Source organism: Cyprinodon variegatus, unplaced genomic scaffold, assembly GCF_000732505.1.
Source record: "Cyprinodon variegatus isolate N-32 unplaced genomic scaffold, C_variegatus-1.0 Scaffold19, whole genome shotgun sequence".
Lineage (NCBI taxonomy): Eukaryota > Metazoa > Chordata > Actinopteri > Cyprinodontiformes > Cyprinodontidae > Cyprinodon > Cyprinodon variegatus.
In genome coordinates, this window is record NW_015150472.1 from 775,141 (window position 1) to 793,838 (window position 18,698).

An 18,698-nucleotide genomic window follows, 5' to 3' on the forward strand; every position below is an offset into this window, starting at 1 on the left:
CTACCTTCTAGTATGTTTCTTATGGCTGATAATATGCTGCTTATATTTGATAACAGCCATGTCTAAAACCTAACGTTTTATTTACATTTTACCTACTTTTAGTCTTTATCTACTTTATTTACTTCACGCCCATTTTTGTAAATAACTGCGATCTAAACCTTTGCTTTGAATAAATTCCACATGCTTCAGTGTAGGCTACTAGGTGGTGCAGTGGGTAGCACTGCTTCTTCACAGCAAGAAGGTTCTGGGTTTGATTCCCGGCCTGGGGTCTTTCTGTATGGAGTTATGTTCTCCCTGAGCATGCGTGGGTACTCCAGCTTCCACCCACAGTCCAAAAACATGACTGTTAGGTTAATTGGCTTCTCTAAGTTATCCTCAGATGTGAGTGTGTGCGTGAATGGTTGTTTTTCTCTGTGTTACCCTGCGATGGACTGGACCTGTCCAGGGTGTACCCCGCCTCTCGCCCCTTAGACAGATGTAGATAGGCACCAGCACCCCTCGTGACCCTAGCAGGGATAAGTGCACTAAAATCAGTGGCATGCACAAATATCTTTGGGGGCAGGTTGGAAAAAGGGCACCTTAAACATCGCATGGAGCAGCCAACAGCTATCACCGTCAGTCATCACGATGCTGACGTTTAAAGTTCTTCCGCAGTCCATAGGCAGCAATCTCACATTAGTGTCAATAAAATAAGGAACAATTTCAAATCCAGTAATATATAAACAAACCTAAAAAAATGGACTAGGCTGAGTTTTTTTTTTTTACTTTATCTTTCATTTATGTGGAAAAAAAGAACAGAATTGAAGGCTACGGCACAAAAAGATAAAAGAAACATGATTTACATGTAAGTCTTTAAATGTGTGATGATCCCATTTCTTCAACCGTCTTTCTTCTTTTGGAAACGTAGTGAAAAAGTCAATATCGCCATCCCCTGGATCAAGTTTATACGATTAACTAAGAGCATCAGGATGGATTATTACTTGCACTCATAAATATCTTCCAAAAATTTGTGTCACTTGCTAAAAGTTGATCAGGCGGTTTTCCATGGCACACAAGTAGAGTAGAAGTCTAAGGCAAAGCCCAGGATTTCAGAATATCTTTTAGTTTATTTTCTCTTAATTCGAGGGTATATATGACAGTTTGCAGATGAACAAAAATTTATGTTTAAAATATGAAAAAAAAACAACGCTGTTATTTTCTATAAAGTGCACAATATGTAATAATCTTACTCTAAGGTAATAAACTCTCATTCCACAGACAGATCATCTTATTTTCTAGCACAGATTGGAAGTGAATACAGATATTTTCAGAAAATTTAACATATTTTCAGGTCATTGCAGTCCAAGAAACACAGAAATTGAAAATGCAACTTCACCTATACATCACACTTTAACTGAATAAAACCTCATTAAAGTTATTTTTACAACTTGTGATAATTTGGTCTTATGTTTGGCCTTATGTTTGCTTTTATATAAAATCTTAACAGATAAAAGGTAACTTTGCTGTAGCTGACATAAAAAAGAAATGAGTCAAACAGATGCCATTAGGGAGTCCCTGATGACAATAATTACATCTATGAGATGCTTTAAATTAAATTATTTTCTAATTTAATCAAAGATTTGCATTTTAAACCATTCCTTGGCACCTGATAGAGGCCATTAAAATTTGAGGTCAATATGCTTGTTTAGTTACCTGGATGGCTGTTCACCAGGGCAAGCTCCGCTGAGGCAGTGCTACATGTCTCATGGAGCAAAATCACAAAAATCTAGACTCCAGGCTTGGTTTAGGATATAATCAGTGATAACAGCCTCCTGAGCCTACTAGTAGGCTACTAGTATTACAATTGAAACCACTCTATAGGACAGTTAACCCCTAATAATGGCCATTATTAGCGGTTAACAACCTCTGAAGCAGCTGTTTTGTTTGATTTTTTTGTCGATCAATGTTTTTTTTTTTTGTTTAAATTTAAAATAGTATAACATTTAATTGCATCATTGTTATCATGTAAATAGAGGAAGAAAAAGCAATATCGACTCCAAAAATCTGTCCCAATATATCGGCAGCACATATTAGGGATCAGTTAGACTGCTGCCAATCGATATCAGCATCGGCCTTAAAAAACCTGTATCAGTTAATCTTTAGTTGCCAGTAATCATCAGATCCTGAGTTTAACTTCATGTCTCCATGCTTCTTTTCCTGTTCACTAGCCTCATTTCTTCTTTAAGTTCTCTAAACTTACCATGCAGTATTTTTGGTCCAGAATGACAAATCCTGTAAAATCCTGTAAAAAGTCTGGCATGTGCTTTATTCAACCCTTTTGACTCTGAAATGTAGGGCTCCCAAATAGTAAACTGTAATGTTTAAGAGGAAAAGGGTGAAGTAATTGAGAAATTTAAATCAGAGATGGATTCTAAAAAAATATTGAAAGCTTCAAATATATATCCCAGGATTTTGCACGGTTCTGTTTAATATATCACTTGACAACAGAAAGACTTGTAAAAAAGCATCTGTAAAAGCTTTTGAGAATACTTTCACATTGCTTTGCATAGAGGAAAACCTTGAACACATCATGCCGATAGGAAAATGTGGCAGCATTATGTCCTTTGATGAAGGGGATAAAGAAATGGTAATCGTCAAAAAGAAAATACATGTAATAGTCAAATGATTTGAAAGTGGCAGAATTTCACCTTCCAGTAGGAGAGAAGTCCTGAACATACAGTCAGATCAATCGTGTTGAGTTTAAGCTGTTTTGCAAACAAAACAAAAAAAACAACAAAAAAAATACAAATGTGGAAAAATAACTGGAAGTTTTTGGTTGGATTTTTTGCATAAGGTGACAAAGTTTATGGAATCAGAATATGCCAATAAACTGGTTTTAAAGAGCATCCCACTGTGTTGCTAATGTTGGATTCTTGGCTGCATTTCTAGGTTCCTTCAAGAGAAGGAAGAGGAAATCCATAACTGTGACAGTGATGCTCCTCATTGTATCTGTGCTCATCCTCATTTTCGGCCTGGCGGCAACCACCAGGACACAGAACATCACAGTGGGAGGCTACTACCCCGGAGTCATTGTGAGTGCATATTCAAACCTGTAAGTGGCAATAAACAGACACATCAAGCTTCTGAGCTCTCACAGTTTATTACAAGTTGAACGAAAGTGAAGTGCTTCCAGCAAAACATTCCAACTGTAATGAACTACCTTAATAAAGGGTTTATTTTCCCCTCATTCATTATTCAGTGTTGCAATCATTAGATGCTGAATGAGGTAAAGTGTTCCAGGCAACAGATTTCAGTTCTGCACAGATCAAAGCCGCTCTGGTCAAGTTCCATTTTTTTTTTAAGTTTATATAATTCAAAGTAAAATCACAGTTTGTCATAAAACTTAGGACTAGATAAACATCTGCTGGCAATTTTATATTATTTGCGTCATCAAAAGTGAGTTGCTTTATGCTTCCTTAAAGAGAATCAGTTTAATAGTTTAAAAAACAAAAAAAAAAGAACATGAAATACCAAATAATCTCTGGTGAAGCTCAGGAAGGCTGATTTAAATTTAGAAAATAGAAAGCTAGAAAGGATAAGTGCCTTAACAGGACTTTTAACATTTCTTTGCAGCTCGGCTTTGGCTCCTTTCTGGGAATCATCGGTGCTCATTTGATAGAGAACAAGAGGCAGATGGTAAGAGGACTTAAATCCCTTTTAGTCCACCATGAACATTGTGTCTGCTTTGTGTTCCTTCCCTTTCAGTTCTGGTTGGGCATGTGAGTCCAAACTGGGCTGAACATATTTGTGTTGTGTACTGGTGCAACTATCTTGGACTCGAAGGGGGGAGGGGTGACGGTTGGGTCGGGGGCGAACAGCCAGGAATAGAAACAGGGTGTAAATGGAGGAGGACAGATGTCTGCAGCCAAAATGAGGAAGGAAGGAAAGTGAAGAGGAGCAGAACAGGTGGGAGGTGCCAGGATGGGACTGTCAGAGATGATGATGAATGGGTTTATACTGTGACAGCCTGTGACAGCTTTTACCTTTAGCAAACTGACCTGAGACACATTTCATTACTGCTGTAAAATGTTATTAGGTTACATAAAAAGTGGTGACAGGTTGCACAGCTAGAAGATTCATGTCTTTTTCTGAACATCAATGGATGTAACAACCTATTTATGATCCTGTGTTAGATATTGTTTCTTTTGTTTCATAAATCATTTTACGGACATAGATACCATTAAAAGTTGTATTTAATAAATAAATTCTCATAGATAAGTAGAAATCAATTCAAGTTTTCCACTGGGGTGAGAACGATCCTGTGTCAATAGATAATTAGGTGGAACAATTAAAGGTGCAATTTTTTTAGTTACACATCATAAACAGAGATCAGGCTGCTAAAATAAAAGTTTAGTTTATTTATTTGGTTATGCCGTGTTACCAGGGGTGCTCCCAGAGCTTCTACAGTCTATAACTGATAAAAACTAGATCCTGGTGACTTCCTGGTCTGGAGTGGTGTGAAAAATAGCAGATTTTAACATTTTTTTTTTCTTTTTATTAATTTTAGATTAGTTACAATACAAAGAACAAACCTTTGCCGCTTTACACATACATACAATGAAAGAGGAAGAAAAAAAAAAAAAAATATATATATATATATATATATATATATATATATATATATAAAAACAAACAAACAATATACTCCACATGAACAAGGAACAAGGAGTCAATCCTTTCACGTCTACCTCACCCCTTAGCCATCAGAAGAGGAAAACAGAAGCAAGCAAACATAAATAGTTGTATAAAAGGAAATAAAAAAAAATAAAAAAAACTAGAATCCTAGTGACCAGGCAGAAAAGACTCAAGGGGACCCCAAAGTGCCGAAAATGTGTGTGTTCTGTGATTGAGATCGTGGGTCAGCTTTTCCAAAGGAAGAATAACAGATATCTGTGTGAGCCACATATTTACTGTGGGAGCAGAAGGAGAGGTCCATTGTAACAAAATAAATTTCTTGGCAAGAAATTGAAGAATTGCAAACATGGATTTAGAATGTGCACCCATATGATTAGGGGAAACATTTAGAAGATAAAACACAGGAGACAAAAGAAAGCGTACCCCCAAAACCTTTTCAATCACCAAATGAACATGCAGATCTTAAGCCAATCAGAAGGACTGAATTGCATCTCCAGATCACGCTCCCACAGCAGCTTCACAGAGTCAAAGCTTGATGGTACAGGGCTGAGTAAGAGTGCATAGAATTTAGAAATCAGACCCTTTGGAGAGTTGGTGGAAAAAAAGCAGATAGGTGTATTTTCAGACTTTATAGTTTCCTTCATTCCTTTTTTCTTCTACCTTCCATATGCTCCTCTTTCCTTCCGTTTCTACTTTCTTGTGTCTTTCCATTCTCCCTCCTTTCTGCTTCCCCTCCTCTCTTGCTTCCCTACTATCATCCTCCTATATTTCTGTCCTTCCCTCTGTCCCCCAATTTCCTTTAGTGTTTCCATCTCCCTTCTTCCTTCCTTCTTTCAGTACGCCCTGTCCTCCTTGGTTCTGACCTCTGTCCCTTCCTTGTGTCCTTTCTCAATTCAATGTTTCCTTCCCTGTTTCCTTGTATCCTACTTTCTCCCTGTTTTTCTTAAAATCAACACCTTGTATGGATATTTGCCATAAATTTAACCGCAAAAGTTGGTATTTCATTTTTTAAACTGGACATTCATGAAGGACTCAGAACTCATCCACTTCAGTCTTGAATTTCTACCTAAACGATGTGGAGTAACCCTGTACAACCATCTCAGATTTAACAGGTCACCCTTCCAAGTTAACATGTATGGATATAATGCTGGTTTCAGTACATTCCAGGAACATTGAGGGTTCATTTATCAGTTAATTTTAAATACTAAATTGAATTCCAAAATAATTTATTGATCCCACAGGGAAATTAAATTGGAAGTTAAGGCTTTTATAAGAAACAAAAAACCACAAGATAGAAATGCAAAAGTCTTCCTTCTGGTTTCTCCAGTTGCAGAGACTCTCAGCCCTCAGAGGTTTAGGGTATGTTTTTGCAAACTTATAAAACGAAGACAAATCTACTTCAGCACATCTCACTGACATTGCTAGGTGATTAAAGAAGCCTGAGCAGTACTCGATGACAAGCTGTTGACGTAATTTATCCCCTTGGCTGTAGTGTGTTGCTGCAGAAAAACATCTAAAATATGTGGGACGGAGTGCCAGGAGGTTGAATAATACACTCATATATTTAGTTACATGGCAGGAAAAAGCTTTTCTTATGTTTCAAAGAAAGAGTCTAATTTCTAAAGTACATCAGACTTCTGCTTTAATTTGTGTATGTCCCTTTTTCTCCAGTAAGTGGTCCCACTCTCTTCTTTCAATGCAAAACTTCTGTAAACAGGATGGGATGTAACTGAATACTTGCAGTTTTGTTAATTAGTGAAAAAGTGGGAGTGTTGCATCTGTGCTCGACTGAAAGACTGAAACTCATCTGTTAGAAAGTGTGCACAATGATATGCATGGATGGGAGTGCAGCAGGATCTTAGAATATCATTTTCTACTTTCCTCTCTTTGTCATTAATGCTCCGGTCACTGTGAACTTTATTTCTTTATCCCAAAAGGACCCATGAAGCTGATGCATGTGTTTCTTTCCACAGTTGGTTGCATCTATGGTCTTCATCAGTTTTGGGGCAGTTGCGGCTTTTTGCTGCGCTATTGTTGATGGAGTTTTTGCAGCAAGGCACATTGTAAGTATGAGCAATTATTTCAGGTACTCTAGACAAAAAAAAAACACCTTATCTATAGTTGGAAAGGAGGATTAAATCTTGCCAGAGTTCATTAGCAATTGTAAATATAAGAAGTAGATCTATTGATAAATTTTTTTTTTTCCTTTCAGCTCAGTCCTCTCCTCACAACAGAATGTGAACTCACACCGTAATTGTGGCTGTTTTCACAGTACTGTCAATGTTTCATTACATATTTACACCCACACCTAAAGGGAATCCTACACACTAAATTCCCTCCATTTATTACATCATTCCAGGTCTGAAGAGAACAATCCTTTCTTTCCCCCCTGAGACTCATTTCCTTGAAATTAAAATAGTGTTACATCTGTAAAAAGCAGGTCTTTGCGTCTGGTCATGACAGACTCTAGGATACCTAGAGAAAGAATATCCGAGGCCCACCAAAGTCTTGCCTTGGTGGCTGTAGAGAGGCTGAGAAATGTCTCATAGCCCCACCAGATAAACTTGGACAGGCAGCTATGACGAGAGAGAAGGCTATGCCTGATAGTTTTCACATGATGAGGAGTACTAAGACAAATATGTGTATTTTTTTTATTACTTTGAAGGAAGGGGTCAACAAGTCCAACTAGTCATTAGAAGCAAAAGAAATTCATTTCTGCTACTCTCGTGGTTTTCACTTTATGGAAATATAAATAGATGTTCAGGTCTGGCTGGCTGATCATTTTTCACCCTTAAAACACCAATTAAGACTCCGCATGTAGGCCTACAGATATGTTTTTTTTTCCCAGAACACAGATATTCCAGGAGCAGTGAAACAGATAACCCCGTTAGTTGCTTTTAATTTGATTTATTAATATTCATATATTAGAAAATGAAGGCAAACACCATTCTTTAAATGTGAAACTCAGTATTCTATGATCTACTTTCAATATTTAGTTTCAGTTTATTTGATAAAGAAACTAGAAGAATAATTGAATAACTGATTCAATCAACCAAGCTTTAATTCTGACACTTTTTGGTCCGCATAAAAACAAAGACAGCAGCTGTACTTAAAATAGGAAGTGATGAAAAACAAACAAACACTCCACGTAGACACGTGCTCTAATAACCAGATTTCTACCTGATGCTACTTCTTTGAGGCTTGAATAAAACTATTATTTCATTTCCTCCAAATTCTGTATATAACAATACGGTAGGCTTTAAACAGAGCAACTTTGACATCATCCGACCAGATCTGAAATATTCATGCCACCATGTTTACTTTTACATCATCCTAATATTTCGACCCCGATATGTAACCTTGTCCACAACAGTCAGTCTTTTTTTGCATATGGACATATTGATGACTATATTCTGGAAGTTGTTGCAAATCAGCAGAACAATGGTATATGATTATTGACATCATTGGCATAAAGATGGTTTAAAGCTGATTTCCCACTACACAGCCTATGTTACAGTCTTTGTGTAATGATGGGCTAAGGACTTGACCCATACGCAGAACACTACTGGAGACTAAGTAAAAGTTTGAACAAAGTTTATTGAGAAACACACACAGAGAATATAATGACTGGTTCAGGTGCTGGTCCGGGACTGGTTTCAACTCCTTTCTGGAGAGATGAGAGTTTGATTAGCTTTGCAGTTTGATTGTATGATGAGAGAGTTGAATCTTTTAATGTACCTAAAGAGGTTCTGACAGATCATATGAGAGGGGGAACCGGTTGGGTCCAGAGACAGTTTAAGAGGCAGAGAGTAAAGCAGCAGCAGTGTCTAGCTTCGAGCTGGAGAGTTTTCAGACTTGAGTATGTTTCCAAGCTCTTCCTCTAAGAGCTGATGAAGGAATCCAGTTTGAGATCTTCAGGTTTGGCTTACTTGGCAAGCAGGCAGGTTCTCAGATTAAGCTCATCCAGAGCTTCAGACATCGGTGGGATTTCCTGTGATCAAAGAAGACAGGGGCAGATTAGAAAAGCTTGTTTCTCTCTAGAGTCTACAAGATTTCCTAAATTCTTAGAGGCTCAGGTTCGCTAACCAAACTTGGTCAACACTGCGGCGTCGAAGGAAGGTCTGACTGCTGCTTATGAAGGGTGGTCTTCTGATGAGCTGATGATCCTCAGGTATGGTGAGGACTCCAGCTCAGGAAGCCCACAGCGCTCTCTGCTGGAGACAGGTGGCAGATCTCCAGATCCCAACACTTTGACTCTTTAAAAAAATAAAAATAAAAATTGTAAATTAGAGAGCACAGGACAAAAGCCCACCTTGTCTCACCCCGTTTGCCCCAAGGAAAGGATCCCATGTTCTATTTCCACATCTAACATGCATGCTTTGCCTCTTGTAATGTCATAAATAATGTCATGATTGATGCGGACAAATGCAAAAACAGAGGCTCACTGCCTCTTCCAAAGCCCGGATACACACATCAGTGTATTCTAAAACCAATTAGATCATCAGTTCTATGTAGATATTTTTTAAATCTATCTAAACATCACAGCTTACTTGCTAATGCAATTGAACCATAGTTCTCAATACTTTATATATAATATAAAGTTATTGAATATATTATGTTACAAAGTGGGTAAAGAGTCTTGATTGATTTAGTTTCTATTATCTACCAATATTAGTTTTTGTAGCCATCAATATATTTGCACATTTATTGCAGATTGTTTTTTTGTCAGACATATACAAATTCCAAACTTTGCTTTATCACCCTGCAGGACCTCAGGCCTTTGCACGCCGGTCGCTGTGGGTATCTCTCTAGTGAATCTGCATCTGAACGTGACGTAAGAAACCCTGCTTGTATCTTTTTCATTCTTTATGCATGGAATGCTAAATTCATCCTCATTAGACTGTCTTTGTATGAGGCAGTTATAACCTATCCTTATGACGAGTTTAGGGGATAAAAAGAAAGAAATGTACATGAATTTGTGTCCCTCAGGTGCCATGCCAAACGTCACGGTCATCATGCAACCTGCGTGTGAAGAGCAACACCTGTTACTGCTGCGACCTCTACAACTGTGGGAGGTAACTACGCTGAGAACTAGAGTGTGGCCACTTGGTTTGCTGTGTCATTTTCATTGTTTCAATTTCGGTAGAGATGCACCAATTAATCGGCAAGATATTGGAATGATGATGAGCTCCTGGATTAAATACAAAAAAAGACACCATGAAACGTCAGAATAAAAAGTTTCAACGAGGGGCATATGCTCTGATTTTTAAATAGACTAATCTTGACTCTCTGACATTTTCTCTTCAAATCCTGAATTAAAATGTTCTTTCTTAGATGTTTTGACGCTTATTTGAAAGAAAAAAAAAATCTAAATTGGCCAAAATGTAAAATTGTGTCAGACATGAAAAAAAATGTAAATTGGCCGAGGATAGTATGATCGGTGTATCTCTAGCTTACAGTGGGAGATTTGTTGGCATTGCGGCTTTGATGATACCAAAACAAGAATGTTTCTTTTGTTTTTGACTTTTGTTTCAGAGAACCTCTTATGGGACTTCAGAATAAAGATGTTATGAAAAAGTTTAGGAAGTCATCCATGATTTGGAAGTAGGTCCCTTTTGTAGACTAATAATGCCCATTGTAGATAAGTTCAGCATCTTCCTTCATGTAGATGTAGTTTTTGATAAATAAAAAAAAATGCACATTTCATCTTCGCTGCATGTTCTGTTTCTGGCTGACAAAACACTCCATTTCAGTTTTGCTCGTCTTTTTAAAGCGTCAGTGAAGCCCCCCTCACACGATTGCTACCATAAATCAAAACCTTTTATCTGTTTTCAACAGTTTCTTGTTGATAATTGAACAATAAGCCTTCAGCGTGACTGTAAGCTGTTTCCCTTCCTTTCCCACTCATTATCATAGCCGTGCAGAGATGATGGGGGGCTACCATGAATACACAGATGTGAAAAGCTGCCAGGACGTAGTGTACCTCTACTACCTGCTGTGGTCTGCAACCATCCTCAACATTGTGGCTCTTTTTCTGGGAATCATTACTGCAGCTGTCCTGGGAGGCTTCAAGGACATGGTAGGTCTGAGCATTAATACCAGCTGTATGTGGAACTCAAACTGTTGTTTTGCTTATTACTTCCCCCAAGGAGGTTATGTTTGTGTCTGTCTGTCTGCGCACAGGATAACCTGAGTTATGAAAGGATTTTAATGAAATATTTACCAAAGCTTCATCTCAGTCCAAGGAACAATCCCTTAAATTTTGGTAATGATTCAGATCGTGTGTTAGTTTTGGTCAGCGCTCTCTGAGTGCTTTTCTAATTTTTAAGATACTTTAATGTGTGGCAGCTTCTGTATAATTTAAAAGATTCAAGCATTTTGGTGTCATTTTTAAAGCTTGCATACACACAGACCGCAGCTTGAAACTTGTGTAACTTCCACTCTAAAGTTGTGATTTAAAAAAATCAAACTGGATGTGAAAATTTGCGGTCCCTCGCTCCATCTCTGACCCATCTGTATGGTGACGCACATTTTAGAGAGGGGGGATATTGCCGACACAGATGGTGACAGAGGGGAACTCAAGCTAGAATGCATCAAAATCTCAAACTCACTTCATATGAAACTTAGTAGGTCAACTTCATTATAAACCACATTGTCTCATATTGTTGACAAAAAATCTTGAATTGGAAATCAAATTGCATAGACATTTGAATGTTTCCTCACTGTTAGATGACAGAGGTTTCCTGACGCAGGATGGTGAATGATTATCAGCTCATCAGACTCCATAGAGCATTGCTTTCAGTTCTAGGTGCTGAATTTGGTGCAGTATTGGAGAGATCAACCCTCTGGACCATATATGTCAAAATCAAGGCCCGCGGGCCGGATTCATCCATGGCCCCCTGGATGATATTTAATTACTACTAGAACCGTGCTGCTGTGACTTCGTGGGCTACTGTTGCATTGTGGGGAATGTAGTTTTGGTACGGTTGTGTTGCACAAACCAACATTGCATTCCCACTGGAAGACATTACTGTGTTTTTCTTTCATTATAACTTTTTTGTTTTGTTTTGCATGTTTGGATTGTTTTGGTTTTTGCTTTTCCCCCTTTAACAAGCCAAGCTGGGCTGAAGTCGGTTGTCTAAGGAGGCAGAGTGCACTAACTGCGCCCCGCAACTGCTGCTCACAGGTGTCAGCAGAGGCTGATTGAAGCCAAAATAAAAGGAGCCTGGATGGAGGGAGGAGTGGAGCTGATCCAAAACAAAAAAATTCCAAACATAATTAATAATGCATGCACTTTAATTTATGTATTTATCTTAATAAGATTATTAATATAATTAAAGTGTATTAAGAATATTGAAAAAGAAACTGTGTGTTAGGTCTTGGTTCAATAGGCTATGTTCATTTCAATATGTTTTAATAAACATGTAACCAGTCCAGTCCTCGGCTTGTAGCAAATAATTTTTTTGGCCCTCGGTGTATTTGACTTTGACATCCCTGCTCTGGACAGTGGACACACGCCATCCCTGTCGTTATTATAAAGCAGGAAAGGATAGTTAGGTAACGGCTATAAATAAGCATAATAATATGTGAATAGACAATCTGTGGTAGATATAGAATTCAAAATATATTTGGAAGTATAGGTATAACGGTTGAGAAGTTTAATATGGGCGTAAAATGGACAAGGCTTCATAGTGCAGTCAGTTTATTAAAGATCCAAAATCATCATGGAAAGATTAGGAAGCCACTAAACAGTACTTGAGTTCAGGGGGGATGAGAGGGGATGGAATCCCCCTTAAAAAATCTTAAAAATCATCCCCCTTCTTAAATGACCATCCTCCCATACCATCCCTTGTGACATTTTATTACTGAATGTGTAAAATTTCTACTATATATTAACAGTAATAGCAATAATATTGCCCTTTCAACGGTCAAACATAAGATGGATTTGGATACAAACGTTGAGACATGAGGAAAAAAAGCTTGGTGTTGAGTATGTATATGATTTTATAAATCTGGATTTTTTTTCAGGGTTCACTTTTAGTATTGATCCTATGCAATCAGTTGTAAATGAGACCTAGACCAACCTGAGTCCTGATGCTTGTATTAAGCTCTCTTCCCTTTAGCTTACTCCATAGATGTTATAGGATTTCAGTCTGGGGGGCGGCTGAAATGACCATTTCTGTCTGGCCAACCCTCGTTTGCATAGATCTTTTTGATTATTATTCTGCTGAAGATCCAAAGATGAACAATTTAGACTTTTCTGTCTGAAGCTGTTGTATCTGTGTCTAAAATGTCTTTGTATTTGAAGGAGCTCTTAAAGCCTGAAACTCTGGTAAGGTTCCTTGGGTCATTGTTAGACATAAAGAGCCCACAGTATCACAGATATTCTACCGTACTCTCTAACACTGAGCTTTGAGAATTTATTTTTAACTGCTCTTACTGTAGATACGGGGAGGTTAAAGCGAGTAGCCATGTTTTATGTGATTTCAATAGATATCTTAAGTGGTTTTATGTCCAGTCTTTCCCATGCCAGGGTATGCCATCCTGCCTCTACCAGGACTCTAATGAAAGAAATCACTGTAAATAAACTAGAACGGATGTGATGTTTTTGTTTCAGATGCCTGCTCCTGCTTCAGAGAGTTCATCTGAGCCAGAAGCGATAGCTGCTCCAGTCCCCTCTGCTTCTCCTCATCCTCATCCTCCTCCTCCAACCACTTCTCTCAACCTGCATCACAACAGCCTGCCGCCTTACACCGCCTACGACCTGCAGGTACACAACAACTGGAGAGATGACAGAAATACATCAGGGCATCATGGATTCAAATTACATTAATGATATCAGAGGATATATTAGGATTGGCATCTTTAATGCTGAAAGCATTAAAGATTATTTTTGGGTATTTTTAGCAGTTTGTTTATATATATATTTTTTATTATAATGAAAATGTTGCAAATCACTGCTGATTTTCAAACCATTAAGTCATTAAGTCTCAATTCCCAGCTTGTTTTAAACGTTTCCTTGCTTTAACACACCAGATTTAGATGACTGAAGCTTAGGAGTAGCCTGTTAAGCAGCCATCCAGTGAAGGCAGCTGAAACATGCAGGGCAGTGAGTCTCCAGGAGTAAAGTTGTAAATCTCTGCTTTATGCTATGAATATTTCAAGGCCAACAAAAAATATCTATTAAGTCAGTCACTGATTGTGAAAATTCTCTTAAAAAGATGAGAGTTCTCAAATTTTTATTCATAGCTACATTTAAATATAAGAGACAAAATAAGTAATAAAAATCCAGGAAATCACATTGTACATTATCTTTCAGGATTCATTTGTAAATTATGGTGGAAAAAAAGTATTTGATCCACAAACAGGCTAGATGTCATCACAGACTTCTTTATGAAGCTCCTCTGTTCTCCTTTTGTTTCCTGTATTAATGGCACCTGTTGTAAATCATTATTGTATAAAAAATAAACACCTGTCCACATTCTCAAACAGTCAGACTCCAATCTCAACCATAGCTAATACCAAATAGCTGTTGAAGGGCACCAAGAAGAACGTCTTAGACCTGCACGAGAAGGAGTGAACCTACAGTAGGTTGGTGTGAATAAATCAACAGTGGGAGCAAATGTAAGATAATGGAAGATATACAAGACATAGTCTTCCTCTATCTGGGGCCCCATATAAAAGCTCATACTATGGGGCCATAATGATAATGAGAACAGTGAGCAATTATCCAAGAACTGTGTGAAGAGACCTGATGAATGACCTGCAGAGAGACCAGAGGAACACACTATGCTGAGAGCGACTCACATCCTTCAATGCCAGGTGTGCATTCCCCCCGCCCCGTCTAGGACTGTCAGAGCATATGGATGATCCAGAAGAGGATGAGGAGAATATCATGTGGACAGAAGAAACCAAAATAGAACTTTTTGGCAACAACTCAGTGTGTCGTGTTTAAGTATAATAATGAATGAGTTGCATCCCATAAATACCATATCTACTGTGAAGCATTTTTGTTTATGTATTTTCTATTAAATAACAGGATGACTGATCCGTGATAAGGAAATAATGAGTAAAGCCATGAATGGGGAGATTTTAAACCAAAATCTCCCTCCATCATTGAGAGTATTGAATATGAGACATGGCTGGGTCTTCCAGCATGACAATGATTCCAAACACACCGCTTAGGCAACAAAGGACTGACTTTGTTAAAAGCAATTACAGGTCCTGGAGTGGTCTAGTTGTCCAGTCTTTAGACTTCAACCCAATAGAAATCTTGTGAGGGGGGGTTAAGTCAGTTTTTTTTCCAGCGACAGCCCTGAAACATTACTGCTCCAGATATCTGTGTGGAGGGATGAACCAAAATACCAGCTACAGTGTGAGCAAACCTGGTGAAGATCCTGGTTAGCAATGACAAGTCATTGCCAACAAAGGTTCTGCTCCAGGGAACTTTTGTTATTGACCAAATACTTCATTTCCACCATCATTTAAAAATAAATTATTTTAAAATCCTTCAATGCAATTTCCTGGATAGTCTTTTCTCATTTTGTCTCTCATAAAGCATATCTATGATGACAATGACAGACCTCTCATCTTTCTAAGCAGGGGAACTTGCACAATCAATAACCCAATACTTTTTTTTTTGTCTGCTCTCTGTAATCTTGATGAATCTTTCTTGCAGGGATCCTACGTGTTTCCTGACTCATCAGGCTTGTCAGACGACTCTCAGTCTGGGGCCAGCCACCTTTGGCCCACTATGATCCCTCCGCGCTACTCCCCTCCCCATGAACACCCTGATGAGAAACCACCACCATACAGCCCATAGGACGCTCCAAGAGAAGAAAACGTGGGAGATACTCTTAGATACTGTGAGCTTTTCTTCACAAACATAAGGGAAGGAAGGCCACTGGGTGGACTAACACAGCCCAGCTGAAGAGAACAAGTGTTCCCTGGGCAACGCTCACACTCTGCTTTGTGTGTGCATATTAGTGCCCAGAGGGATACAACCTGCTCCATGGCAGGTTTGTTTACACATCTGTCTGCCTTAATGCATATAGACCTCTAACACTGCACCATTTAAAGACTTGGACTTATCCTGTACAGAAACTCTCTTCCAGTTCACGCTTTACATTCATGTAATTAAACTGGAGACGTAGGGATTGTCTGAGAGTCTCCTCTGCTGTCATTACTATCAATCTAGATGAAAGCTTTGGTGTCCAAATATGGATCAGCATCCAATACATCTATGCTTCATAGTCTCTGAACGTTACTAAAAGAAACAGTTTGTGGTGATGAAGGCCTTACATGCTCATGTTTGTACAGCAGCATGTCGTAGTTAGCAGAACGAGGCCTACTGTAGAAAACGGATCCTATTTCTTTCTGTTCTCTTGCAGTTTTATTCAGGAAATACTAATAACCCTACAGTAGCTGGAAAATAGATTTATTTACTCTATTTATTCTATTTCTACTGAAAGGCTGGTTTTCATAAATAAATGTTTGTGTTCCTTTTGTGTCAGGAAGTTGGTTTTCCCAGACCTCAAATGCCAACACATGCATGAAATGCAGTAAAAGCTGCAGGAACACTTTTCTTTCACTCCTTTGATGGTGGGTAACAATCTAAAACCAGCCACATACGTATAAAAAAAAAAGCTGGAAATTAATCTATAGCTAATCAGTAGCATGTTCCTCTAAATGTTTGAATGTGTGAAAAAAAAATAGATTTAAATAAATTAGATCACTGAAAAGGGATTCACTTCAGAAGTTTTAACTCTTACTATTGATTTGTTATTCAAGGAGGAATGATAATGGCTTAGAGCTTGCAGAAGCCCAAACTATTGATTGAAATTTTTACGGGTTACTGAATGCATTTTATGAAGTTTAAAACAAACTTATTGTGTTGTGCTGATCTGCTTCAAGACACAAAGATTTATCCGGGAAATGAGCTGTAACTGTCTGGCATCTCTGTTAAGCCAACATTAAACCAAAAGCTGTGCCGTTTGACTCGGGCTGACGAGGAAACGGCAGACATGCGTACTTCAAAGCTCTCATTTCGAAATGAAAGCACTTTTGAAAAGTTTTGAGAAATGATATTGAGGAATATTATCTGCAACCCTTTAAGTCTAAGGTGAATTTCCAAAGTTCCTTTGATTTTCAGGGACATTTTATCTGCTGGTGTTTGATCTTAGGGTATTAAGTTCAAAGTCAGTGTAGAGATCTAACTGGAAATTTGTAGAGCAGCTCATGTTCCCTCTGCTGACAAGTTTTATGAAGACGACTTCATTTTCAGCAGGGACTTGGCACAGACCCACACTGCTAACCATGTTAACACTGTGACACTTGGTTGCAGCAAACTGGGCTGACTCAAACCCCATGCAGAATTTAGGAAGAGGAATTGGAAGCTTTGCTGGGTTTAAATTTTTTATTTTTATTTTTTCGCAACAGAATGGCTTTAAAAATACATAATATATTTTTTAGATTCACTTTTCTTGTTATTAGCTTGGAAATTCTTCATTTTTGTATTGTTTTTTTTACATCTTGATACATACCTGATGTTAAAGCTAACAAGGAATTCCTATAGCAGATGAGTTTTGTTTTATTCATAGGGGCATTATCAGTCAACAAAGCTTCAATCTTTACGGTTCTAAACAATTTTTAATCCACCAGACTTGGGGTCAAATGGCTCTTTGAATTTTAAAGGTTGCAGACCAATGGATGCAGATGACCTGAAGGTCGCTGTAAAGCATCACTGGCTTCAGTAGCAGCTCCATAAGCTGATCATCTCCATACCATGCTGCAATAAGGCAGTGATCTGTGTAAAAGGAGCGCCTAAGTATTGAGCTTATACTACAGCACACAATAATATAAGTAGGCTAACATCTGTGTGTTAAAAACATGAATAGTCTTATCTGATGTTCTCATTTTATGAAGGTTTTCATTAGATATTAGACATGATCGTCTAGATTCAAAGAAATGCTAAAATAGGTCACTCTGTATTAATTTAATCTAGATTATGCATCAGTTTCCTATTTTCAATTAAATCACTGAACAAATTTTCGAAAATATGTTAGCCTAGTCCATGAGCTCAGTATTTAAACTAGTTTGCTGCAGCTTCATTCCAGTATCAGAACATTTCTGTGTACGAGTTGAAACGGGACGTCTTTGCTCAGTCCGCACTGATGGATCCGAACAATCAGTTCAGGATTCATTGATGTGATTTTAGGATAAACGGAAACAGATTTGTAAACATCACAGGAGGACGTGTTTGTCAAAACGATCGCTCCCAGCTGCTCGTTTTATAATTTTGTCATTGTGTCGGCAGTGGATGAGGGATCAGCTCCTTCTTAGTCTTTGCCAATAAATCATGTGTAATGCACGTTTTTTTTTCTTCACCAAAGTTGACGGTGTGACTGTACAGAGAATGTTCTCTGCTGATGTTCTAAATAAACTATGTTGGTTTTGATTCCTTTTGTTTTTTTTATGTTAGCTTTGTATATGTGGTTTATTTTTAATTGGTGCACACTGAAGCAGATAATCCTCATGACTCAGCAGGATTAAAGATCAAATGAGATTTTTCAGCTTCTACATTTAGTCTGAATTCACAGAGAAATAAAAGGTTTCAAGAAAATATTGAGGGAGCAAAAATATTAACATTTTCTATTCATTTTGGAAAACTACAATAGCTTGAGTTCTAAATTTTTTTCAGCATAAAGGGGATTTCCTAAAGACAAAGACTTTTTTCAAGAGAAATCAATGTGTTTAAGTTTAGGATAATGGTATATCTGTACTATAAAAGAAGCTTGTGTCTTTACATCTTTTGCACCTGATGCAGTTCTTTACAAAATGGAGATTTGAACCTTGTTCTCCTGGACTAGTCGGACACTTTAACCACTTCACCAGGAAGACACATAGGAGGCACGTTAGAGAATAAAACAGGACACCAAATATTGTTGTTTATACGTTTATTAAAAACCAATTTGTAGCATTTAATCTGATAACATGAGTGTAGATTCAAGCATTAGCTCTACCTT

The 18,698-nt window shown here is 37.9% G+C and overlaps 1 protein-coding gene across 2 annotated transcripts in view; it reads left to right on the forward strand.

Moving 5' to 3' along the window:
- Window positions 1–18,114, forward strand: part of tmem255a (transmembrane protein 255A) — a 22,127-nt gene extending 4,013 nt beyond the window's left edge. Inside the window, exons 2-10 of one of the 2 annotated variants that reach the window (XM_015388319.1) lie at window positions 2,929–3,071; window positions 3,613–3,675; window positions 6,648–6,737; window positions 9,443–9,508; window positions 9,664–9,749; window positions 10,210–10,278; window positions 10,591–10,753; window positions 13,292–13,444; window positions 15,353–18,114. In XM_015388319.1, coding sequence (XP_015243805.1) covers window positions 2,929–3,071; window positions 3,613–3,675; window positions 6,648–6,737; window positions 9,443–9,508; window positions 9,664–9,749; window positions 10,210–10,278; window positions 10,591–10,753; window positions 13,292–13,444; window positions 15,353–15,496 — 977 coding nt within the window. In that variant the 3' untranslated portion in view covers window positions 15,497–18,114. The remainder of the gene's footprint in view (window positions 1–2,928; window positions 3,072–3,612; window positions 3,676–6,647; window positions 6,738–9,442; window positions 9,509–9,663; window positions 9,750–10,209; window positions 10,279–10,590; window positions 10,754–13,291; window positions 13,445–15,352) is intronic. The other variant, XM_015388328.1, reaches the window with a different exon arrangement.
- The last annotated feature ends 584 nt before the right edge of the window (window positions 18,115–18,698 follow it).